Source organism: Salmo salar, chromosome ssa23, assembly GCF_905237065.1.
Source record: "Salmo salar chromosome ssa23, Ssal_v3.1, whole genome shotgun sequence".
Classification (NCBI taxonomy): Eukaryota; Metazoa; Chordata; class Actinopteri; order Salmoniformes; family Salmonidae; genus Salmo; species Salmo salar.
In genome coordinates, this window is record NC_059464.1 from 42,733,406 (window position 1) to 42,757,340 (window position 23,935).

The following is a 23,935-nucleotide window of genomic DNA, read 5'->3' on the forward strand; positions in this document are numbered from 1 at the left end:
AATTTTGGCCCATTCCTCCTGACAGAGCTGGTGTAACTGAGTCAGGTTTGTAGGCCTCCTTGCTCGCACATGCTTTTTCAGTTCTGCCCACAAATGTTCTATAGAATTGAGGTCAGGGCTTTGTGATGGCCACTCCAATACCTTGACTTTGTTGTCCTTAAGCCATTTTGCCACAGCTTTGGAAGTATGCTTGGGGTCATTGTCCATTTGGAAGACCCTTTTGCGACCAAGCTTTAACTTCCTGACTGATGACTTGAGATGTTGCTTCAATATATCCACATAATTTTCCTCCCTCATGATGCCATCTGTTTTGTGAAGTGCACCAGTCCCTCCTGCTGCAAAGCACCCCCACAACATGATGCTGCCACCCCTGTGCTTCACGGTTGGGATGGTGTTCTTCACCTTGCAAGCCTCCCCCTTTTTCCTCCAAACATAACGATGGTCATTATGGCCAAACAGTTCTATTTTTGTTTCATCAGACCAGAGGACATTTCTCCAAGAAGTACGATCTTTGTCCCCATGTACAGTTGCAAACCGTAGTCTGGCTTTTTTATGACAGTTTTGGAGCAGTGGTTTCTTCCTTGCTGAGCGGCCTTTCAGGTTATGTCGATATAGAACTAGTTTTATGTGGATATAGATACCTTTGTACCTGTTTCCTCCAGCATCTTCACAAGGTCCTTTGCTGTTGTTCTGGGATTGAGTTGCACTTTTCGCACCGAAGTACGTTTATCTCTAGGACACAGAATGCGTCTCCTTCCTGAGCGGTATGGCGGCTGCGTGGTCCCATGGTGTTTATACTTGCGTACTATTGTTTGTACAGATGAACATTGTACCTTCAGGCGTTTGGAAATAGCTCCCAAGGATGAACCAGACTTGTGGAGGTCTACAAAGAAATGTCTGCGGTCTTGGCTGATTTCTTTTGATTTTCCCATGATGTCAAGCAAACAGGCACTGAGTTTGAAGGTAGGCCTTGAAATACATCCACAGGTACACCTTCAATTGACTCAAATGATGTCAATTAGCCTATCAGAAGCCTCTAAAGCCATGATATCATTTTCTGGAATTTCCCAAGCTGTTTAAAGGCACAGTCAACTTTGTGTATGTAAACTTCTGACCCACTGGAATTGTGATACAGTGATTGATAAGTTAAATAATCTGTCTGTAAACAATTGTTGGAAAAATTACTTGTGTCATGCACAAAGTAGATGTCCTAACCGACTTGCCAAAGCTATAGTTTGTTAACAAGAAATTTGTGGAGTGGTTGAAAAACGAGTTTTAATGACTCCAACCTAAGTGTATGTAAACTTCCGACTGTATCTACCTCAGATACCTTATTATCTATCCTGTTGCCTAGTCACTTTACCCTGCCTTCATGTACATATCTACATTAAATACCTCTGCACATTGATATGGTACTGGTACTTCCTGTATATAGCTCCTCATTGATCTGGTACTTCCTGTATATAGCTCCACATTGATCTGGTACTCCCTGTATATAGCTCCACATTGATCTGGTACTTCCTGTATGTAGCTCCACATTGATCTGGTACTTCCTGTATATAGCTCCATTCTTGTGTATTTTATTTTATTCTTCTTGTGTATTATCATTTTTAAACTCTGCATTGTTGTGAAGGGCTCGTAAGCAAGCGTTTCACAGTAAAGTCTAAACCAGTTGTATTCGGTGAATGTGACAAATAAAATGTGATTTGATTTTCATTTGGATTACAGTGGCATATCTCATCCCTGCATTAAGGTACTTTTTCCGACCCATATCTCACGCCGGCTCCACGGTGTCTTAATGTAACCGTGAGGGGCTCCCGGGTGGCGCAGCGGTCTAAGGCACTGCATCTCAGTGCTAGAGGCATCACTGCAGTCCCTGGTTGGAATCCAGGCTGCATCTCAGTGCAAGAGGCATCACTGCAGTCCCTGGTTGGAATCCAGGCTGCATCTCAGTGCAAGAGGCATCACTGCAGTCCCTGGTTGGAATCCAGGCTGCATCTCAGTGCAAGAGGCATCACTGCAGTCCCTGGTTGGAATCCAGGCTGCATCTCAGTGCAAGAGGCATCACTGCAGTCCCTGGTTGGAATCCAGGCTGCATCACAGTGTAAACAAACCTAGAAAGTAGTTGATGTTTTGCTTTCAATGAATGTTGCAGTGCAGAAGTGCAATTTCCTGTCATACTGTGCATGTTTTATATTGAAAAATGATTGACTGTGGCACTGTTTTCTTTGTGTTACAGTATTTCCACTATCCTGTGCGGTACAGAATTATGCATGGGGTAAGGTTGGTCTGGACAGTGAGGTGGCCAAACTGGTTGTTGGTGGGGATGCTTCAACTGTCATTGAAGCAGGCAAACATTATGCTGAGGTGAGATTGACATTCCAGGGATCATCAACTAGATTCAGCCGCGGGATGATTTTTTTTCTTAAGCATATGGTCGGGCGCCGGAAAATAATTAAGCAATAAGGCCCGAGGGGGTGTGGTATACACTGCGTGCACAATTATTAGGCAAGTGAGTATTCTGATCTTATCATTGTTTCTATTCACATTTTCAAACTCCAAACCATATAAACTTGAATGCTTATTGGATTTAATCATTTTCAGGTGATATGTATTTGTGTAATGAGGGAGGGTGTGGCGAAAGTGAATAACACCTTATGTCAAGGTGTGCGTAATTATTAGGCAGCCTCATTACCTCAGGTAAAATGGGCCAAAAAAGAAATTTAACTGACACTGAAAAGCCAAAAATGTTAAATGCCTTTCAGACGGATGCGACACTCTTTAAATAGCTAAACTATTGAGGTGTGACCACCGGACATTCAAACGTTTTGTTGCGAATAGTCAACTGGGGCGCAAAAAACGCATGGGGAAGAAAAGGCGCAAATTAACTGCAAAAGACTTGGGAAGAATTAAACGTCAAACTACCAGGAACCCATTATCCTCCAGTGCCACCGTATTCCAGAACTGCAACCAACCTGGAGTGTTCAGAAGTACAAGGTGTCAAGTGCTCAGAGACATGGCCAAGGTCAAGAAGACTGAAACAAGACCACCACTGAATAAGATTCACAAGTTGAAGCGTCAAGATTGGGCAAAGAAATACCTGAAGATAGATTTTTCAAAGGTTTTATGGACAGATGAAATGAAAGTGACTCTTGATGGACCAGATGGATGGGCCCATGGCTGGATCTGTAATGGACACAGGGCACCACTTTGAGTCAGGTGCCAGCAAGGTGAAGTAGGGGTACTGGTATGGGCTGCTATCATTGAGGATGAGGTAGTTGGACCTTTTCGGGTTGAAGATGGACTGAAACTCAACTCCCAAACCTACTGCCAGTTTCTGGAAGATTCTTTCGTCAAACAGTGGTACAGGAAGAAGTCCTCAGCATTCTAGAAGGCCATGATCTTAATGCAGGACAATGCTCCATCACATGCATCCAAGTACTCCACTGCTTGGCTAGCCAGCAAGGGCCTCAAAGATGCCTGAATAATGACCTGGCCCCCTTCCTCACCTGACGTAAATCCTATTGAGAACTTGTGGGCCCTTCTCAAACATGCGATTTACAGTGATGGAAGACAATACACCTTTTTGAACAGCATTTGGGAGGCTGTGGTTGCTGCTTCAGTGAAAATTGATCGTGAACAGATCAAGAAACTGACAGACTCCATGGATGGAAGGCTCATGGCAGTTATTGAAAATAAGGGTGGCTATATTGGTCACTGAATATTTTTGAAAGGCCAAAAATGTTATATAATTGTCATTTTGTGTTACTTATCTGTTACACTTACTCTAAAAATTGAGAATAAACAAGTGAGTTGAGAGAAATTATTTTTGTAATTTAGTTGCCTAATAATTCTGCACACTAATAGTTGCCTAATAATTGTGCACACTTATATATTTACCAGAGAAAGACAAAACTCACCTTTCCTTTGTTAAACATTCAGGTTTGAGGTTCAATAACATTTTGGATTGACTGAGAGCATTGTGTTTGTTCAACAATAAAATAAATCCAGAGGAATACAATCTGCCTAATAATTGTGCACGCAGTGTATAGCCAATATTTTACCTTTATTTAACTAGGCAAGTCAGTTAAGAACAAATTCTTATTTACACTGACGGCCTACCAGGGAACAGCGGGTTAACTGCCTTGTTCAGGGGCAGAACTACAGATTTTTACCTTGTCAGCTCGGGGATTTGATCTGGCAACCTTTCGGTTACTGGCCCAATGCTCTAACTACTAGGTTACCTGCCACCTCTACACTCTAACCACTAGACTACCTGTCACCTCTACACTCTAACCACTAGACTACCTGTCACCTCTACACTCTAACCACTAGGCTACCTGTCACCTCTACACTCTAACCACTAGACTACCTGTCACCTCTACACTCTAACCACTAGGCTACCTGCCTCCCTGTTCTTATGCAAGACGCAATGTGAAGTGCCTGGATTACAGCCCTTAGCCGTGGTATATATTGGTCATATATCACAAACCCCTGAGGTGCCTTATTGTTATTATAAACTGGTTACCAATGTAATTAGAGCAGTAAAAATAAATGTTTTGTCGTAACCATGGTATATCGTCTGATATACCATGGCTGTCAGCCAATATCATTCAGGGCTCGAACCACCCAGTTTATAATTACAAATAATTTGTGGACTGTAAATTGACTGCAGGAAGCCCAAACAGATAGACTAAAACATAATAATTTCAAACCTTGTTTACATTTGTATATAAAATCACGTGTAGCTCAATTCTTGGTGTTTTTACAGTCTTTTATGTCCAACAATGAAAAACTATATATATATATATATATATATATTACCATTTGGCCCATGGGCCGCCTGTTGGGGCACCCTGCAGTAAGGTATAGGGTGGCAGGTAGCCTAGCGGTTAGAGTGTTTTGCTGGTAACCACTAGGCTACCTGCCGCCCCCTACAAAACAGTTCATACAGTTCAGTACAACGATCTTCAATGCATAGGAGGTAAACCTACGTGTCATCCTAGTTTTAGTTAGCTACTGTTTTGTACCAGAGGATTGACTCAGACAGGATATGGCACCCAGGCTATCAGCTATGGATGATGATGATTGTGGAGTATGAAAATAAAATCTGCCCATTCACCACTGCATTGGACGTTGTGTTTCACACTGATAAAAATGTCATCACTCCCATACTACTAACCTTTATGAGAAACACTTCCTGTGACGCTGTAACTAAATAAATAATGACTTGTGAAAAGGACAGGCATTGAAGGAGCTTTATTAGTTTATTTAACCTTTAGTTAAGTAACAAGTCGGTTAAGAACAAATTCTTATTTACAATGACGGCCCACTCCGGCCAAACTCTCCCCTAACCCGGACGACACTGGGCCAAGGCCGATTGTATGTAGTGATGCCTCTAGCACTGCGATGTCTTAGACCGCTACGGGCTCAGCTAAAGCCCCGAAGGGACCAATCCGTGAAAACCAATCTGCAGGACAGGAATAATACATTGTCTGGAGAAAATCACTATTTATTGCATATCCCAACTCCACCTTCAGAGTGGGGTCACATCACAGGCATATTTTACACCTTGCCGTCTCGGGGATCCGAACAAGCAACCTTTTGGTTAGCAGGTAGCCTCGTGGTTAGCAGGTAGCCTCGTCGTTAGAGCGCTGGGGCCAGTAACTGAAAGGTTGCTAGATCGAATCCCCGAACTGACAAGGTAAAAATCTGTCATTCTGCCCCTGAACAAGGCAGTTAACCCACTGTTCCCTGGTAGGCCGTCATTGTAAATAAGAATTTGTTCTTAACTGATTTGCCTAGTTAAATAAAGGTTAAATAATAAATTCATATCCTGTTTGTCCATTCATTGCATGTTACTGACAATTTTGTTTGATACAAGGTGTCTGTTTTCATTATAGTCTTCGAAAAACCGAATAAACAACTGATCACAAAAAAAGTACAATTACAAAGAGATGTTAATGGTTGTAAACAAACTCCTCTTGGTCAGTAATGAGGCCCCACCTTCTGTCTTCTGTCAGCTGTGGACGGGCGCTCACCCCAAAGGAGACGCCCTCATCAAGGACAACAGGATAGCCCAGAGGACGCTGGGCCAGTGGATCGCAGACTACCCAGCATGCTTGGGGTCAAAGGTCAAAGACACTTTCCATGGCCAGTTGCCCTTCCTCTTCAAGGTCCTGTCAGTTAACACCGCTCTGTCCATACAGGCTCATCCCAACAGGGTAAGTGTTCATTAGGACACACTGTAGCAAAACATTTTGCAGCGGAAAAAGTTAACAACCGTTTCTTATTGGACAAATTCAGATTGTATCTCACCTTTTTTCTTTCGTTCAGTGGCTACTGAATAACCCGGAAACCAGAGTAAAGGGAGGAGTGGTTTACAAATATTTATCTCAAGTATAAATGGTGTGTGTTCTTCATTTGTTTTCATTTTGGTAATCATATTGTCCTTTCCCCGTTGGTCCACACATCAGTTTCCAGAGCATTACCCTGACAACAACCACAAGCCTGAGATGGCCATCGCACTTAGTCAGTTTGAAGGCCTCTGTGGCTTCAGACCTGTGGAAGAGATCATTGGCTTTCTCAAATGTGAGTGGCATACATGGCATGAAAATTAACATCCGCCGAATGCGGGTAACTTTAGGTATTGGCGGGTAAGAGTGTGTATTCGGTCAATTTGCAATGATCTACAGTGCGAGCATCACATTCACAAATACAAATAGTCAAAAGTAAAGTATGAGTACATGTGCGACTTGCGATTTATAGAAGAAAAATGCTGCAGTAGCTGTTTTGTTTATGTTTCTTAACTGCTAATCGCACAAAGAAATAGGAATCCTATATCCCACCCCGCACAAACACACTGCCTGGCGGGGGAGCTGTGCACAATGAGTGAAGTGCTGATAGATTCATGTTTTGGAGGCGCTGCGCACAGGCATAAAAGTTGGTCTTATTTACTCTAAAGACTACAAAGTGAGACTTTGTCAGCGTGTTTTTTTGGCTATTTACATTGGTTTTGTTCACAAGCTCTGTTGTTTTTCAACGTTAGTTTGAGTCTGCTGCTTCAACTGACAGTGAAGAGATGCCCTAGCAGTCAGATCCCAGATCTCACAGACACATCTGACACGACTGGAGTGGCCCCGTTACCACGGTAACCTCCCACAGCTGAACATTTTGTCTCAAAAAATGAAATGAAATTTAGCAATATACCACATTACTTCTTACTAATACATTTCTTGTTTTGGAAACATTACAATGCATGGTCATTTGTTATTTTTGTGTGTTTTTTTTATGTAATTATGGTGTAAAAAATATTTTGGCTGATAAGAAATCTAGCATATCTTTCAGATTGTCCATTTATCATTGTTTTATAATCCATGTTTTAAAATGTATTCAACCTCTCAGTTCAGTGATTTCCTTCACTTCAAGCTAAATAAAGGAGAGATCAATGATATTCAATTATCCTTTAAAGGCCATTATAGTGTGTTAATAGTGTCTGTCTGTGTGTCCATCTCAGCTATCCCAGAGTTTCACGCCCTTGTCGGAAATGAGGCGGCGGAGGAACTGCAGAGCAGTATCGGGGAGGCACTCCGCATCTCGCTGGCCCTCAAGAAGTGCTTCACCCGCATGATGAACTGTGAGAAGAAGGTGTTTGTGGACCAACTCAACATGCTGGTGAAAAGAGTCACTGAGGATGGTGAGAGCATTATACAACAAGTATTTTATTTCTGTGACGCCTTTACCCTTCCTCATGTAGCTAGACCCCAACTAGCCTGGTCCCAGATCTGTTTGTGCTGTATAGTAACCAAATATGTCATGTTTGGCATGACAACGACCATAGCAGAAAAGCACAAACAGATCTAGGATCAGGCTAGGCCCCAGTTTTCTTGCGAAAGCCCCAAAAAGAGGTGTTCTCTTTTATATAATCAATAGTACATGAGTATGAATGTGGGCATAAATGATATTCTCTTTGGGATTGTAAATATTCTACAGCATAATGCTCAGTCATGTTTTCCAAAAGACCTCTTGCACCAATACATCTTTGTGTGTAATATTCAACCTTCATTTATCCAGGTTAGTCTTATTGAGATTACACATCTCTTTCACAAGAGAGACCTGGGTTGTGTTCAATAAGCACTAAACAGAAAAAAAGCTGACTGAAACAGGGAGGGACTTGTCCAAAAAGAAACACTCATTTTCTGTAACAAAACAGTTTTTTTCGTTGCGTGCTCTAATGAACATGACCCTTTTGTACCTGTTGTACCCTGTCCAGCTGCTGCAGGGAAGGACACATCGGGTAATAACGGTGAGCTGTTGCTCCGGCTCCACTCCCAGTATCCGGGTGACATCGGATGTTTCTCCATCTACTTCCTGAACCGCATGGTGCTGGAGCCCGGTCGACGCTATGTTTCTGGGAGCCAATAAGCCGCACGCATACCTCTATGGAGGTCAGGGGTCAACCAATCAGCTTCTTAGAGTCAACTAGATGTGTTAAAGTAGTGTATTGATGATGATAATAATAGCTCATAAAGTACAATAGATTAGCTATTGTTTATTGGGGATGGTAATGTGCACACCCAGAAAACACTTTACCCTGGTGCTGGATTAGTCCAGAGGATAATGTTGAACTAAAAACTAATCCTCACTGGTAAATGGTCCCAAAGTGTACAGCCTTTCAACTGATTAAACTTTGGGAGCTATACCAGTGTGTATGTTTTATTTTAATCTATAATAAAATCAGCTATTGAAATACGTATTGAATGTTATGATACATTTAGGATACCTTCGTAATATTACATATTATATTTATTTATTACATAAATTATATTATTTTAAGTTGACATGTAAAGTTGCAATGAATAACAAATACAGAACAGTGAGAATTCTCCGAATCTTTTTTGAAAATTAACTTTGAAAGAAAAAACATTGTGTATCCTGTCCTTTCCCTCGTTATCTCTCTATTCAGACTGCATCGAGTGCATGGCCTGCTCAGACAACACGGTGCGCGCCGGCCTGTAGCTCTGGACCTGAAGCAAGGATATGCATATTCTTGATACCATTTGAAACAAAACACTTTGAAGTTTGTGGAAATGTAAAAGTAATGTATCGGAATATAACACATTAGATATATTTTTATCATCTTTGAAATGCAAGAGAAAGGCCACAATGTATTATTGCAGTTTAGGAGCAATTTAGATTTTGGCCACTAGATGGAAGCAGTGTATTTGCAACGTTTTAGACTGATCCAATGAACCATTGCATTACTGTTCAAAATGTTGTATCAAGTCTGCCCAAAATGTTCCTAATTGGTTTAGTTACATTTTCAAGTACATAACTGTGCACTGTCAAACAATAGCATGGTATTATTTCACTGTAATAGCTACTGTAAATTGGAAAGTGCAGTTAGATTAATAAGAATTTTTACTTTCTGCCCATATAAGACATCTCTATGTCCTGGGAATTTTTCTTGTTACTTACAATGTCATGCTAATCAAATTAGCGCACGTTAGCTCAAACGTCCCACAGGGGGGAAACCAATCCTGTAGAGGTAAAAAAAATAATTAAAAAAAAGTAGGGGCGTGGATCAGAAAATCAGTCAGTATTTGGTGTGACCACCATTTGCTTCATACAGCGCAATCCTTTGCATAGAGTTGATCAGGCTGTTGATTGTGGTCTGTGGAATGTTCTCCCACTCCCCTTCAATGGCTGTGCGAAGTTGCTGGATATTGGCGGGAACGCGAACACGCTGTAGTACATGTTGATCCAGAGCATCCCAAACGTGCTCAATGGGTGACATGTCTTGTGAGTATGCAGGGCATGGAAGTACTGGGACATTTTCAGCTTCCATGAATTGTGTATAGTTTATTATAGTTGTCCATAGCATATGCCTGTACATGCCATAACCCGACCATGGGTCACTCTGTTTAAAACTTTAACATCAGCAAACCGCTCGCCCACACAATGCCATACACGCTGTCTGCCATATGCCTTGTACAGTTGAAACTGGGATTCATCCAGTTTCATCCACTTCATTCATCCAGTTTCATCCACTTCTCCAGGGTGCCAGTGATGGTGAGAATTTGCCCACTGACGTTGGTTACAACGTCGAACTGCAGTCAGGTCTAGACCCTGGTGAGGACAACCAGCACGCAGATGATCTTCCCTGAGACATTTCTGACAGTTTGTGTGGAAATTCTTTGGTTGTGCAAACCCACAGTTTAATCAGCTGTCCGGGTGGCTGATCTCAGACGATCCTGCAGGTGAAGAAGCCGGATGTGAAGGTCCTGGGCTGGGTGGTTACACGTGGTCTGCGGTTGTGAGGCCGGTTGGACGTACTACCAAATTCTCTAAAACAATGTTGGGGGCGGCTTATGGTAGAAAAATGAACATTCAATTATCTGGCAACAGCTCTGATGGACATTTCTGCAGTCAGCATGCCAATTGCACGCTCCCTCAAAACTTGAGACATCTGTGACATTGTGTTGTGTGACAAAACTGCACATTTTAGAGTGGCCTTATTGTCCCCAGCACAAAGTGCACCTGTGTAATGATCACGCTGTTTAATCAGCTTCTTGATATGTCACACCTGTCAGGTGGATGTATTATCTTGGAAAAAGGAGAAATGTTCACTAACAGGGATGTAAACAAAATTGTGCACCAAATTTGAGAGAAATAAGCTTTTTGTGAGTATGGAAAATTCCTGGATCTTTTATTTAGCTCATGAAACATGCAACCAACACTTTACATGTTGAGTTCATATTTTTGTTCAGTATAGATCAGCTACACATACTGAGACAGATGGCTGTTTCGCTCGCTCGGATGCAATCTCCAGTGAGATAAATTCAGCCTCTTCCGAATTGAAGTAAAAATATGAATCACAGAGAGACGAAATATACATTATTCGATTTTATTTTCTTGGTAAAGTTTTTGGCGAAGCCTGGCTTCCTTGGCATCAATGAATACATGCCACTGAAGAAACTGACTGTTAAAACTGCCAAATCCCTCAGGATAGATGATGAATTGAAAAAAAAGGTATGGCTGAGAGGGATGAGGCAAAGGGAATGGCAAATAAGTCTGGCAAAACAGCAGATTGGCAAACATACAGTAAATTGAGAAATTCACGTAACTAAACAAAAAGAAACAAATACTATACTATGTAACAAAGACAAATCATATAAGGAATACTAGTAAAAAGCTTGAGTACCTTAAATGAATTTCTAGGCAGAAAGGCTAGCTAAGCACCATTTTGTATTGAGGCTGATGGCTCATTCATAATAAAAAATAAAATAAAACAAAAGCCTTTGATTTTGCCAAACACAAATAACTTTTTTGTTGACAAGATTAGAACATTTAAGCATGACATGCAAACAACAAATGCTGAGCTTTTATATTCACGCATAACGAACCAAATAATGAAAGACAATCACTGTAGCTTTGAAGTCCGCAAAGTTAGTGTGGAAGAGGTGAAAAATATTACTGCTGTCTCTAAATAAGGACAAACCACCTGGTACCGACAACCTGGATGGTAAATTACTGAGGTTGGTAGCGGAATACATTGCAACTCCTATTTGTCACATCTTCAATCAAAGCCTCGAAGATGGAGTGTGCCCTCAGGCCTGGAGGGAGGCAGCGCTCATTCAATAAAGCACCCTTCAACGGTTCAAACATTGATCATAGCAAACGTAGGTGTTATGGATTAACATCCTCTGCCTTATCATAGATTGAGAGTTACCTATCTAATAGAACACAGAGGGTTTTCTTTAATAGAAACCTCTCTGATGCAAATTCGATTGAGTGTGGTGTACCGCAGGGCAGCCGGCTAGGTCCATTATTGTTTTCGGGTTTTACTAATGACCTTCCAATGACCTTGAATAAAGCCTGTGTGTCTATGCACGCTGATGACTCAACAGTATACACGTCGGCTACAACAGTAAAATAAATAACTGACACCCTTAACATAGAGCTACAGTCAGTTTTATGAGTAACTAGCAATAGACTGGTGCTAAATACCCAAAAAAACTAAAAGCATATTTTTTTGAATGATGTGGCTATTGAGCAAGTTGAGGAGATTAAACTGCTGGGTGTTACCCTAGATAGCATGCTGTCATGGTCAAAACATAGACTCAGTGGTAGAATCCCCCTTTCCCTTTCTTAAATTGGGAAGAGGTCTGTCCATGATAAGACGTTGCCCTGATTTCTTGACATCTCAGTCAACCAGACACGTGCTACAGGCCCTAGTTTTGTCAGGTGCGGCAAAGAAGGACATAGGCAAATTGCAGTTGGTCTAGAACAGAGCAGCACATATTGCACTTAGATGTACATGGAGGGTGAATGTCAGTGACGTATGTCAATCTGTCCTGGTTCAAAGTTCAGTGATTGACTGCATCACTATTGGTCTTTGTGCAAGGTGTTGATGTGTTGAAGGTACCGAACTGTCTGTTCAAGCAGTTGGTACACAGTTCACCCACTCATCTGTACAACACAATACATGCAACCTGAGGTTTCTTTACAGTCCCCAGGTCCAGAACAGTGGCTGGGAAACACACAGTATTAAATAGAGCCATGACTACATGGAACTCTCTGTCACCCAGGTAACTCAAGCTAGCAATAAAACCCAGATAAAAGAACACCATACGGCATGACAGGGACTGTGAAGAGACACACAGACATTTTTATGTATTTTGCATTGTATAATGTATATGATACAAGGTTGGGATACGACTGTGATATGTGGTTGTCTCGCCTGGCTATCTTTAGATGAATGCACTAGCTGCAAGTCTCTGGATGGGAGCATCTGCTAAATGACTCAATTGTAATGTAAATGTAGTGCTATGTATATATTTATGTATTTTATGTGTTTCCTGTTTAGACCCCAAGAAGAGTAGCCACTGTCTCGGCAGCAGCTTATTGGGGATCCTAATAAATAGTAGATCAAACTTACATTTTCTCTCCTGTGTGAGTGAGCTGGTGACTCTTAAAATTATGCTGGACACTGAAATTCTTCCCACACTGGGAGCAGCGATATGGCTTCTCTCCGTTGAGTGAGTGAGCTGGTGTTTCTTTAAGACACCAGAGGGCGTGTAATTATTCCCACACTGGGAGCAGTGATATGGCTTCTCTCCTGTGAGAGTATGCTAGTGTCTCTTTAAGACACAAGAGGGTGTGTAACTCTTCCCACACTGGGAGCAGCGATGTTGCTTCTGTCCTGCATGAGTACGTTAGTGTCTCTTTAAATACGTGAAATAACAAGGGTGGTGCACTTCCCCCTACTGCCACAGTGAACGCAGTGGGATAGGGGCCAGAAGTTCACAGGTTCTAATCTTTCCTCAAAAAAAGGTACATTTCTAGCCTACTACGCACCTTTTGAATGTACTTTTATTCCTCAACAAATGTAACAAGCCCATAACTTTATTGGTAAAGTAGAATTTGGAAAGGAGAGCATCTCAGAGTAGTGGTGCTGATCTAGGATCAGGTCCCCTCTCCATGTAATATTATTCATTGTGATTTAAAAAGGCAAACCTGATCATAAAATCAGCACTCCCTATTCTAAGATGTTTGATAGATATCTCTTTGTAAATGCTATGGCTAACACTTACCCTGGGAGGGTAGCAGGTAACTGTTCTAACCAATCTCTGGTTGAATTCCCCTAACAAGTTGAAGTGTTACAAAAAAAATTACAGCTTTATTTTCTGAAAACATATTGAATTTAAAACAATTTCACAAACACATTACAATCCATCACAAAGTCAGAACCTTCAATTATTTAAATGAGCGGCTGTAATTTATAACTCCACAACATGTGAAAATGCCCTTTAGTTTCATTTACATCCATTATCCATTATAAGAGTTTTGCATCACTCTGGCCTGTGGTGCCCCCTTTGGGTCCCTCTGTGACCTTCACTTCCTGTTTGAAGTTCTTCCACAGGGGCCACTGACCTGGTGCCTTACAGGACCCCTTGGCCTTGGCTGCAGGGGGCTGCTTGGGTGCTGGCTCTGCCATGGTGTCCAGGGTGAAGCTCTGCCTGAGGACCTGCTCTAGCGTGGGTCTGAGGGCACCATAGAGCCTCTGCAGTGCCCGCACATCCTCCAAGGCATTATGCGCCTCGTAGGAGATGCCAACCACTATCCAAACAAGGTTTTCCTGCCGAAAACTCTGGAGTCCACGTCCCTTCAGAATCTCTCGCGCCAACGGGAGCGTGTCCAAGCAACCAGAAACTGCTATCTGGAACTCAGCTTTAAGGTCAAACTCGTCAAGCGCTCTAGCTAGCACAGGGCAGTCGAAGCGACGGATATTGTGACCAACGACCATTGGGCGGTCCAACATGCGCAAGAAGGCTATGAAGGAGACTAGGACTTCTTTGAGGGAGTTGGTCAGGACAGGGCAGCGATGGTGGTAGAGCCTGTGCCTCCGGACTCTGAAGCCTGTGACCTTGGCGGATCCACGCTGCATCCGACATCGAGGGACAGTGTAGAGGTTCAGGGAGTGACCCCCACTTACTGCAGCCAGCTGGATGATTTCACAGCTCTGACCTGTTGGAATGACAAGCATTACAAACACTCAATCAGTTATCAAGACCACGGTAGACCGTATAGAAATGATTGAGACGTTCACATAACATTAGGTTAGTGATTTTCAGTCCCGGTCCTGGAGACCCACAGGGGTTGCAGGCTTTTCTTCCATACAGAACTACACACCTGATTCAAGGTTCATTCAAATCAGTGATATTCTTTGATTCTATCTGTGTTAGTTCTGGGCTGCCTGAGACAAGAGTCTGCTGCAGACCTGCCAACCTTGTCCAACTTTTTAGAGTACCAGATGCGTGCGGCAAATTGGAGATTCAACTGGCAGGCATAGCACGTGTTGGGGTTCTTTCCCCCCTGCACGCTCATGCGCGCTCTGTTTGTGAGTCTGATCGCAATTATAGAATTGTACCAAATCAAGTCTATACAAGGTTGGAATACCTTGTCAGCATTCCATTTACACATATGGTAAAAGTCACTAACAAGATGTAATTACAAAGAACACACAAAGGGCCTTTATTCTTGGAGTTTTTTATTGAATTTCATTAAAACAAATAATATTTTTATTTTATTTATTTATTTCACCTTTATTTAACCAGGTAGGCAAGTTGAGAACAAGTTCTCATTTACAATTGCGACCTGGCCAAGATAAAGCAAAGCAGTTCGACAACATACAAAAACACAGAGTTACACATGGAGTAAAACAACATACAATCAATGATGCAGTAGAATAAAAAAAATAAAAAAATAAGACTATATACAATGTGAGCAAATGATGTGAGATAAGGGAGGTAAAGGCAAAAAAATGCCATGGTGGCAAAATAAATAAAGTATAGCAAGAAAAACACTGGAATGGTAGATTTGTAGTTTGAAGAAAGTTCAGAGATAAAATATAAATAATATGGTGCAAAGGAGCAAAATAAATAAAATAAATAAATACAGTAGGGGAAGAGGTAGTAGTTTGGGCTAAATTATAGATGGGCTATGTACAGGTGCAGTGATCTGTGAGCTGCTCTGACAGCTGGTGCTTAAAGCTAGTGAGGGAGATAAGGGTTTCCAGTTTGAGATTTTTGTAGTTCGTTCCAGTCATTGGCAGCAGAGAACTGGAAGGAGAGACGACCAAAGGAGGAGTTGGCTTTAGGGGTGACCAGAGAGATATACCTGCTGGAGCGCGTGCTACAGGTGGGTGCTGCTATGGTGACCAGTGAGCGGAGATAAGGGGGGACTTTACCTAGCAGGGTCTTGTAGATGACCTGGAGCCAATGTGTTTGGCGACGATTATGAAGCGAAGGCCAGCCAACGAGAGCGTACAGGTCGCAGTGGTGGGTAGTATATGGGGCTTTGGTGACAAAACGGATGGCACTGTGATAGACTGCATCCAGCTTGTTGAGTAGGGTATTGGAAGATATTTTGTAAATGACATCGCCGAAGTCGAGGATTTGTAGGATGGTCAGTTTTACGAGGGTATGTTTGGCAGCATGAGTGAAGGATGCTTTGTTGCGAAATAGGAAGCCAATTCGAGATTTCACTTTGGATTGGAGATGATTGATGTGAGTCTGGAAGGAGAGTTTACAGTCTAACCAGACACCTAGGTATTTGCAGTTGTCCACAAATTCTAAGTTAGAACCGTCCAGAGAAGTGATGCTGGACAGGCGGGCAGGTGCAGGCAGCGATCGGTTGAAGAGCATGCATTTAGTTTTACTTGTGTTTAGGAGCAGTTGGAGACCACGGAAGGAGAGTTGAATGGCATTGAAGCTCGTCTGGAGGGTTGTTAACACAGTGTCCAAAGAAGGGCCAGAAGTGTACAGAATGGTGTCGTCTGCGTAGAGGTGGATCAGAGATTCACCAGCAGCAAGAGCGACATCATTTATGTATACAGAGAAAAGAGTTGGCCCAAGAATTGAACCCTGTGGTACCCCCATAGAGACTGCCAGAGGTCCAGACAGTAGGCCCTCCGATTTGACACACTGAACTCTGTCAGAGAAGTAGTTGGTGAACCAGGCGACGCAATCGTTTGAGAAACCAAGGCTACTGAGTCTGCCGATGAGGATGTGGTGATTAACAGAGTCAAAAGCTTTGGCCAGGTCAATGAATACGGCAGCACAGTATTGTTTCTTATCGATGGCGGTTACGATGTCGTTTAGGACCTTGAGCGTGGCTGAGGTGCACCCATGACCAGCTCTGAAACCAGATTGCATAGCGGAGAGGGTGCGGTGGGATTCGAAATGGTCGGTAATCTGTTTGTTGACTTGGCTTTCGAAGACCTTAGAAAGGCAGGGTAGGATGGATATAGGTCTGTAGCAATTTGGGTCAAGAGTGTCACCTCCTTTGAAGAGGGGGATGACAGCAGCTGCTTTCCAATCTATGGGAATCTCAGACGACACGAAAGAGAGGTTGAACAGGCTAGTAATAGGGGTTGCAATAATTTCGGCAGATAATTTTAGAAAGAAAGGGTCCAGATTGTCAAGCCCAGCTGATTTGTAGGGGTCCAGATTTTGCAGCTCTTTCAGAACATCAGCTGAATGGATTTGGGAGAAGGAGAAATGGGGGAGGCTTGGGCGAGTAGCTGTGGGGGGTGCAGTGCTGTTGAATGCAGTAGGGGTAGTTAGGTGGAAAGCATGGCCAGCCGTAGAAAAATGCTTATTGAAATTCTCAATTATAGTGGGCTTATCGGTGGTGACAGAGTTTCCTATCCTCAGTGCAGTGGGCAGTTGGGAGGAGGTGTTCTTATTCTCCATGGACTTTACAATGTCCCAGAACTTTTTAGAGTTGGAGTTGCACGAAGCGAATTTCTGTTTGAAAAAGCTAGCCTTGGCGTTTCTAACTGCCTGTGTGTATTGGTTTCTAACTTCCCTAAAAAGTTGCATATCGCGGGGGCAGTTCGATGCTAATGCAGAACGCCACAGGATATTTTTGTGTTGGTTAAGGGCAGTCAGGTCTGGGGAGAACCAAGGGCTATATCTGTTCCTGGTTCTAAATTTCTTGAAAGGGGCATGCTTATTTAAGATGGAGAGGAAGGCATTTAAAAAAAATAACCAGGCATCCTCTACTGACGGGATGAGGTCAATATCCTTCCAGGATACTAGGGCCAGGTCGAATAGAAAGGCTTGCTCGTTGAAATGTTTCAGGGAGCGTTTGACAGTGATGAGTGGAGGTCGTTTGACCGCTGACCCATTACGGGTGCAGGCAATGAGGCAGTGATCGCTGAGATCTTGGTTGAAAACAGCAGAGGTGTATTTAGAGGGCACGTTGGTTAGGATGATATCTATGAGGGTGCCAGTGTTTGCGGCTTTGGGGTTGTACCTGGTGGGTTCATTAATAATTTGTGTGAGATTGAGGGCATCAAGCTTGGATTGTAGGATGGCTGGGGTGTTAAGCATGTCCCAGTTTAGGTCACCTAGTAGCACGAGCTCTGAAGATAGATGGGGGCAATCAGTTCACATATGGTGTCCAGAGCACAACTAGGGGCCGAGGGGGGTCTATAGCAGGCGGCAACGGTGAGAGACTTGTTTTTGGAGAGGTGGATTTTTAAAAGTAGAAGTTCAAATTGTTTGGGTACAGACCTGGATAGCAGGACAGAACTCTGCAGGCTCTCTCTGCAGTAGATTGCAACACCGCCCCCCTTTGGTCGTTCTATCTTGTCTGAAAACGTTGTAGTTAGGGATGAAGATTTCAGAGTTTTTGGTGGACTTCCTAAGCCAAGATTCAGACACAGCTAGGACATCCGGGTTGGCAGAGTGTGCTAAAGCAGTGAATAAAACAAACTTAGGGAGGAGGCTTCTAATGTTAACATGCATGAAACCAAGGTTATTACGGTTACAGAAGTCATCAAAAGAGAGCGCCTGGGGAGTAGGAGTGGAGCCAGGCACTGCAGGGCCTGGATTCACCTCTACATCCCCAGAGGAGCAGAGAAGAATAAGTATGAGGGTACGGCTAAAAGCTATAAGAATTGGTCGTCTGTGACGTCCAGAATAGAGAGAAAAAGGAGCAGGTTTCTGGGGGCGATAAAATAGCTTCAAGGTATAATGTACAGACAAAGGTATGGTGGGATGTGAGTACAGAGGAGGTAAACCTAGGCATTTAGTGATTATGAGAGAGATATTGTCTCTAGAAACATCATTGAAACCAGAAGATGTCATAGCATGTGTGGGTGGAGGAACTGAGAGGTTGGATAAGGTATAATGAGCAGGGCTAGAGGCTCTACAGTGAAATAAGCCAATAAACACTAACCAGAACAGCAATGGAGAAGGCATATTGACATTAAGGAGAGGCATGCTTAGCCGAGTGATCAAAAGGTCCAGTGAGATTCAGACAGCTAGCCGGGCCATAGGTAGCAAGCTGGTGGAAGATGGGAGGGAGGTCTGTTTTTAGCCACCTCGTGCGTTTCCGTCTGTGGGTTAGTGGGGTTCCGTGTGGAAGGGGGGACCAGTCCAAGTTGGCAAAATAGTTAGTTATAGTGGCCCAAGAAAAGTGTCCGATAGACCTATTCAGATCGCAGCCGAAAAGACAGCTAACGATTAGCGGGCCGCAGATGGGCGATCAGGTTACGTCGCGACGGAGGGGCCAGTTGGATAACTCCCTCGGGCAGATAACGTCGGTGGTCCAGTCGTGAAGACCCGATGGGGCTCCGCATCGGCAGTAAAACGGGTCAGGATAGGTGAGTTGTAGCCCAGGAGACACTTCAGCTGGCTAGCTCAGGAATAGCCCAGGAGTGGCTGACGGAACTCTTCAGCTGGCTAGCTGGCTAGCTCCGTAATAATGTGTGTTAATTCCGTGACCGACGTTGCCAATAGTCACTCAGGTAGCAGCTAGTTAGCTGCAAGATCCAGGTGTAAATGTCCAAAGCCTGCGGTAGAAATCGGGGAAAGGAGAGAGAATAGGTCCGGTATGCTCTGGTCTGAGTCGCGCTGTACAAAAACTGGCGATAGCTTTTCGAGCTAATGGATAGCTGAGGACAGCTAACCGTGGCTAGCTGAACTTCAACGTTAGCCAGTGAAAATGGCTAAACACTTGCTAGCTTCTGTTGTGGAATTCAGATGAGGTAAATAATACTTTCTTTTTTAAATTGGTGAGGCGGGTTGCAGGAGAGTGCTTTGAGGTTGAGTTTTTAGAATTAAAAAATATATATATATATATAAAAAGATAAGTGAAGAAAAAAAAAAATGTAAATATATATACACGGGACACGACAAGAGGAGGGTAGAGGACGTCTGAACTGCTACGCCATCTTGGAAAAAAAGCAGATAACAAGTTATTTGTATGGGTACAAAATGTGCCAACGTCTAATGCACGATATTTATTTTTAAACTCTGATATAAGAACAAATGTTAGAGCAGAGCATCAGTATCAAATAAACATGTTCTCCATAATAAAAAGGAAAAAGCTATGATAGGAAACAGTGAGTGAGAACAAATCTTCCGGAGACCTTCAAATGTTCAGGAAATGATTTCCTAGACAGATTTGCCTGGTAGTTAGCAGATTTAGCCTTACGCAGCAGAGCATCCGGGTAGACTTCTCTATGACAAACAGTTCCTCTGGTAATCATAGAAACCTTCTCGGTAACGAGGGCACTCAGCATGTCTGTACTGAGGGAGCCTCTGTACTGGGTTTTGTTCTTGGAAATGAGACTGAGTATTTGTTCCCAGTCTGCATTGCTGTGGAATATGACCAATATCCCCAGGAGTAGACCAGGCTGCTCCTCCCTTTTCATTGTGCTGATTTCTCTGCAGGTCTGATCCGTGCGCATGTTGACCAGACTCTGCTCAAAGGTTGTTGCCTGAGAGTCTAAACTCATCTCCACCAGATCAACAGAGGTTCCCTCTGGAATAACGCAGGGAAAGCGTGCCATGAAAAAGTTGAGGGATGAGAACTTGGCAGTCTGACTGTTGGCAATGTCAGCAACCACTGCATGCTGGAGGAGCACATCTCCAAATGGAAATTTCAGCAACATGTAGTCTACTGCAGAAGAAAATATGTTTCTGACATCTGGACATCTGCATAGAAGGCTTCCTATGGAGGTGCGGGTGTCCTGGCCAATGGACAGCTCCTTGTCAGGAAGCTGGTTTTGTCTCTCCAGGTAGAGTGTAGGCTTGACACCACTACTCATTTCTGCATCTCTAAAGTTGACAGCAAAATTTTAATGCACGGCTCCTCTTGTTGCAGAATCAGATTTCCGACATAAAAAAATTACTATGGCTCTCTGTAAAAAGTACGCATAGATTTTTGATACCGGATCTGTAAGAAATTTTAGGACTTTCTCAGGATTTGTAAAATCTTTTGGTCCTTTTTCTTTCTTTTCTACCTTTTGTTCTGCCACTTTGTCCACGATATCCCTTTGCTTGAACAGATACTGAGAGTCAAGTCGAAGGTTTTGCCAGTAGGTCCACATTTGATGGAGGATGGCGTGACTTTGCTTCCAGAGGAGCCCGGTGGGGGCTCGGGGGAGCCCGGTGGGGGCTACGTAGAGAGTCAGCTGGGGGCTTGAGCCGTGGCATTGGCAATGTGGTGGTGGAGGAGGAAAACCTCTTGGGCTGCCTAGCAGAGGGCTCAAGTGAGGAAGAGGATGTGGCTGTTGTGGTGGAGCTTGGGGGCACAGTGGTCTTTCTCCGATACCTCATCAGCAAAGAACACAGAGGATCCCATTGCTGCAGAAAGCGGTTGATACACTGGCCAAGGGGCAACCATCTTGTAGATACCAGCTTCATAATCTTCCTGACATCAGTGTCACACAGGATCTGTAGGTCACGCAGAGAAGACTTTCTCTTGCTACTCTTGTCGAGATAGTAAAAGATGGTTTACGAGAAAGTCTTCAGTATTAACACTGAGCTGCCTTGATGCCCTCTCTGCAGCTATGTGTATCAAATGGCAGGCACAACCAATCAAGTACACATTTTCATTTTGGGTCTTCACAAATTCTGCCACCCCTTTTCCCAGACCTTGTATGACAGCAGCATTATCCACTGCAAAACTCACACAATTGGACCACGGAATGCTCCTCTTCTTCATTTCAGTGTCAATTATGTCAAATTCAGCTCTTCCTGTAGACTCTCTCGATTCACATAGCTTAAGCAATAACACTACTTCCTTGCCGATACATGCATCAAAGAGCCGTACTAAAATCGGATACATTTTGACATCCTCCATGTCAGTACTGCCAACGGTAGCCAGGCTGAAAGGACACCTCTTCATTGCCTCTGTGATTCCTTGCTCATCATCAAGGGCCAGTCTTTTGATGTTTGCAGTCTTCGTCCTGGCACAGCCATACTGCTTTGTGATGTCACCGTCGAGAAACATCTTTTGAAAAAGTGGCCCTGCATGGTCTGCCACACAACAGCAGGTTGTGTTCAACAATATATGCAGTAAAGAGAGTTTCAGCCCAGATTTGTATTTTATATAACCTTTATTTAACAGTGGATTAACTGCCTTGTTCAGGGGCAGAATGACAGATTTTTACCTTGTCAGCTCAGGGATTCGATCTAGCAACCTTTTGACTACCCGCCCCATCGAATCCCCAAGTTGACAAGGTAAAAATCTGTCATTCTGCCCCTGAACAAGGCAGTTAATCCACTGTTCCTAGGCAGTCATTGTAAATAAGAATTTGTTTTTAACTGACTTGCCTAGTTTAAATAAAGGTTAAATAAAAAATAAGATCACTGGCTTGGTAGGAAAATGTTGCTATAGCTGGGGTTGATGCTGTAGCTGCCAGTAGCTTCTGATGCTTTTTCCCATCCACATGATGTCTACAATCTAAAAGTGAAAGAGGGACCACATTGTACAATAAATTGAGGGGGAAATTAACAGGCCGTGGCTGTATTCTTTTATCATGACCCATTTATTCAAATCATTCAGTAATATGGGCAATAGTAATATTATGCAATATATCTTAGGATCAAATCATTTAGCATCCTTATATGTAAGAACTTACCTGAGCTTCCTTGATGACTGATGTCGACATCATACTTGCACAAAGTATAAAATGCATGATATGATAGCTTGGATTGCGTCAGGCATGACCACTTCTGAGGCGCGTGTACTCTGCTTTTTTTGATTTCGGGGTTACTGCTGCTCTGTCTGTTTCCTCACTCTCGTCTTCTGACAGCTTTACTGACTGGGTAGCTACGTCCAATAATGATGTATTCATCTCCATGTCCGTTGACAAAAACTCCGCACATGTCTGTGTGTTGCAGCTCGTGAATCGGGATGTTAGATTTACTCAGTGTATTTATTTTTTATTCAAATGTAAAAAAAGATATAGAAAATACTCGGATCTCGTACCTGCGTACATTGACAGAGAATTGCGTAGCTGGTACGCAAAATGCGTGCATGTTGGCAGGTCTGTTGTTGGTCCCCAGAACCAGGACAGACTGATCACACTACTATGGTGAATTAATATCACCTGCCCTACATGATTATATTGAATGATTATGAAAAAACGTAAACGTTGGCTTTGATTGAAAGTTGATAAACATCGCGCCAACGTTGGTTCTTCATACACTGTTGCAAGAGCAAAAGTAGGGACCGCCACCAAACTGCTACAATGTATCAACAACACTACAGGCTGACAGACACGACATGTAATGTAGCAAGAATATCGAGTGACTGACCAAGTCCTGTTGTCTCCAAGTCAAAGAAAACCAAACTTCGGCCAGAGCTGGTGGCCACAACGAGGGGATTGTTCTCATTTTCCATTAGTTCTCATCACGTCTATGAATCAAAAAGAGAAACATGTTGTGAAAATGCAGAGCTCAAGCTGACGATTTACTATAGATGTGCCGTGAATTAAGTTGAGAGCAAACAATTCGCCAGAGACAAGACAATGAAACAATAAATATTACTAGACCAAAGAATTTCGTTATTTTGCTTGGATTCTTACCATTCTATTTGGGGCTATTCAGCTAGTGTCGGAAATCCCAAACCTTGGGCATTAGTACAGTGAGGGAGGAAACTCTAGAAAGATTTGTATAACTAAACCATTGTTCTAACTGTAACGACGTCTTCTTCTGTTTCTTCTTCTTGTGCGTCTCATGGCGGACCACATCCCAAAAAGGTGTATTGCTGCCACCAACTGGACGGGGTTGAAAAAACAAGGTAAAAATAAAATACTATTTTATTCGTCACATGTTTCGTAGACAAAAGGTGTGGACTAACAGTGAAATGCTTACTTACGGCCCTTCCCAACAATGTAGAGAGAAAGAAATGACAGAAAAGTAAAACACGTAATAATGAAAATATTAATAGATACACAATGAGTAACGATAACTTGGTTAAATACAAGAGGTATGAGTACCGTGTCGATACAAGGGGTACGAGGTAATTGAGGTAAATATGTACATATAACTAGGGGAAAAACGACAGATAGTAAACAGTAGCAGCAGTGTATGTGATGAGCTAAAAATATTTTTTTTCAACAAGGGGT

At 43.0% G+C, this 23,935-nt stretch overlaps 1 protein-coding gene and 1 pseudogene across 1 annotated transcript; one reads left to right on the forward strand and one right to left on the reverse strand.

Moving 5' to 3' along the window:
- The first annotated feature begins 5,963 nt into the window (after positions 1-5,963).
- Positions 5,964-9,082, forward strand: LOC106584640 (mannose-6-phosphate isomerase-like; annotated as a pseudogene).
- A 4,307-nt stretch (positions 9,083-13,389) lies between these two features.
- On the reverse strand, positions 13,390-23,562 carry plex9.2 (PML-like exon 9.2). Its single transcript, XM_045706282.1, has 3 exons — positions 23,393-23,562; positions 23,124-23,223; positions 13,390-14,529 (listed from the first exon to the last, which is right to left on the reverse strand). Exons 2-3 carry the CDS (start codon positions 23,206-23,208, stop codon positions 13,838-13,840), a joined length of 777 nt encoding a protein of 258 aa, XP_045562238.1. The 5' UTR covers positions 23,209-23,223; positions 23,393-23,562; the 3' UTR covers positions 13,390-13,837.
- Positions 23,563-23,935: the final 373 nt, after the last annotated feature.

Bases quoted from the DNA above. Each gene is read 5' to 3' on its own strand.
- plex9.2 (XM_045706282.1), bottom strand. From the start codon at position 23,208: ATGGAAAATGAGAACAATCCCCTCGTTGTGGCCACCAGCTCTGGCCGA. The intron at 14,530-23,123 runs GTCAGTCACTCG...TCATTCCAACAG, and splicing joins CTTGGAGACAACAGGACTTG to GTCAGAGCTGTGAAATCATC.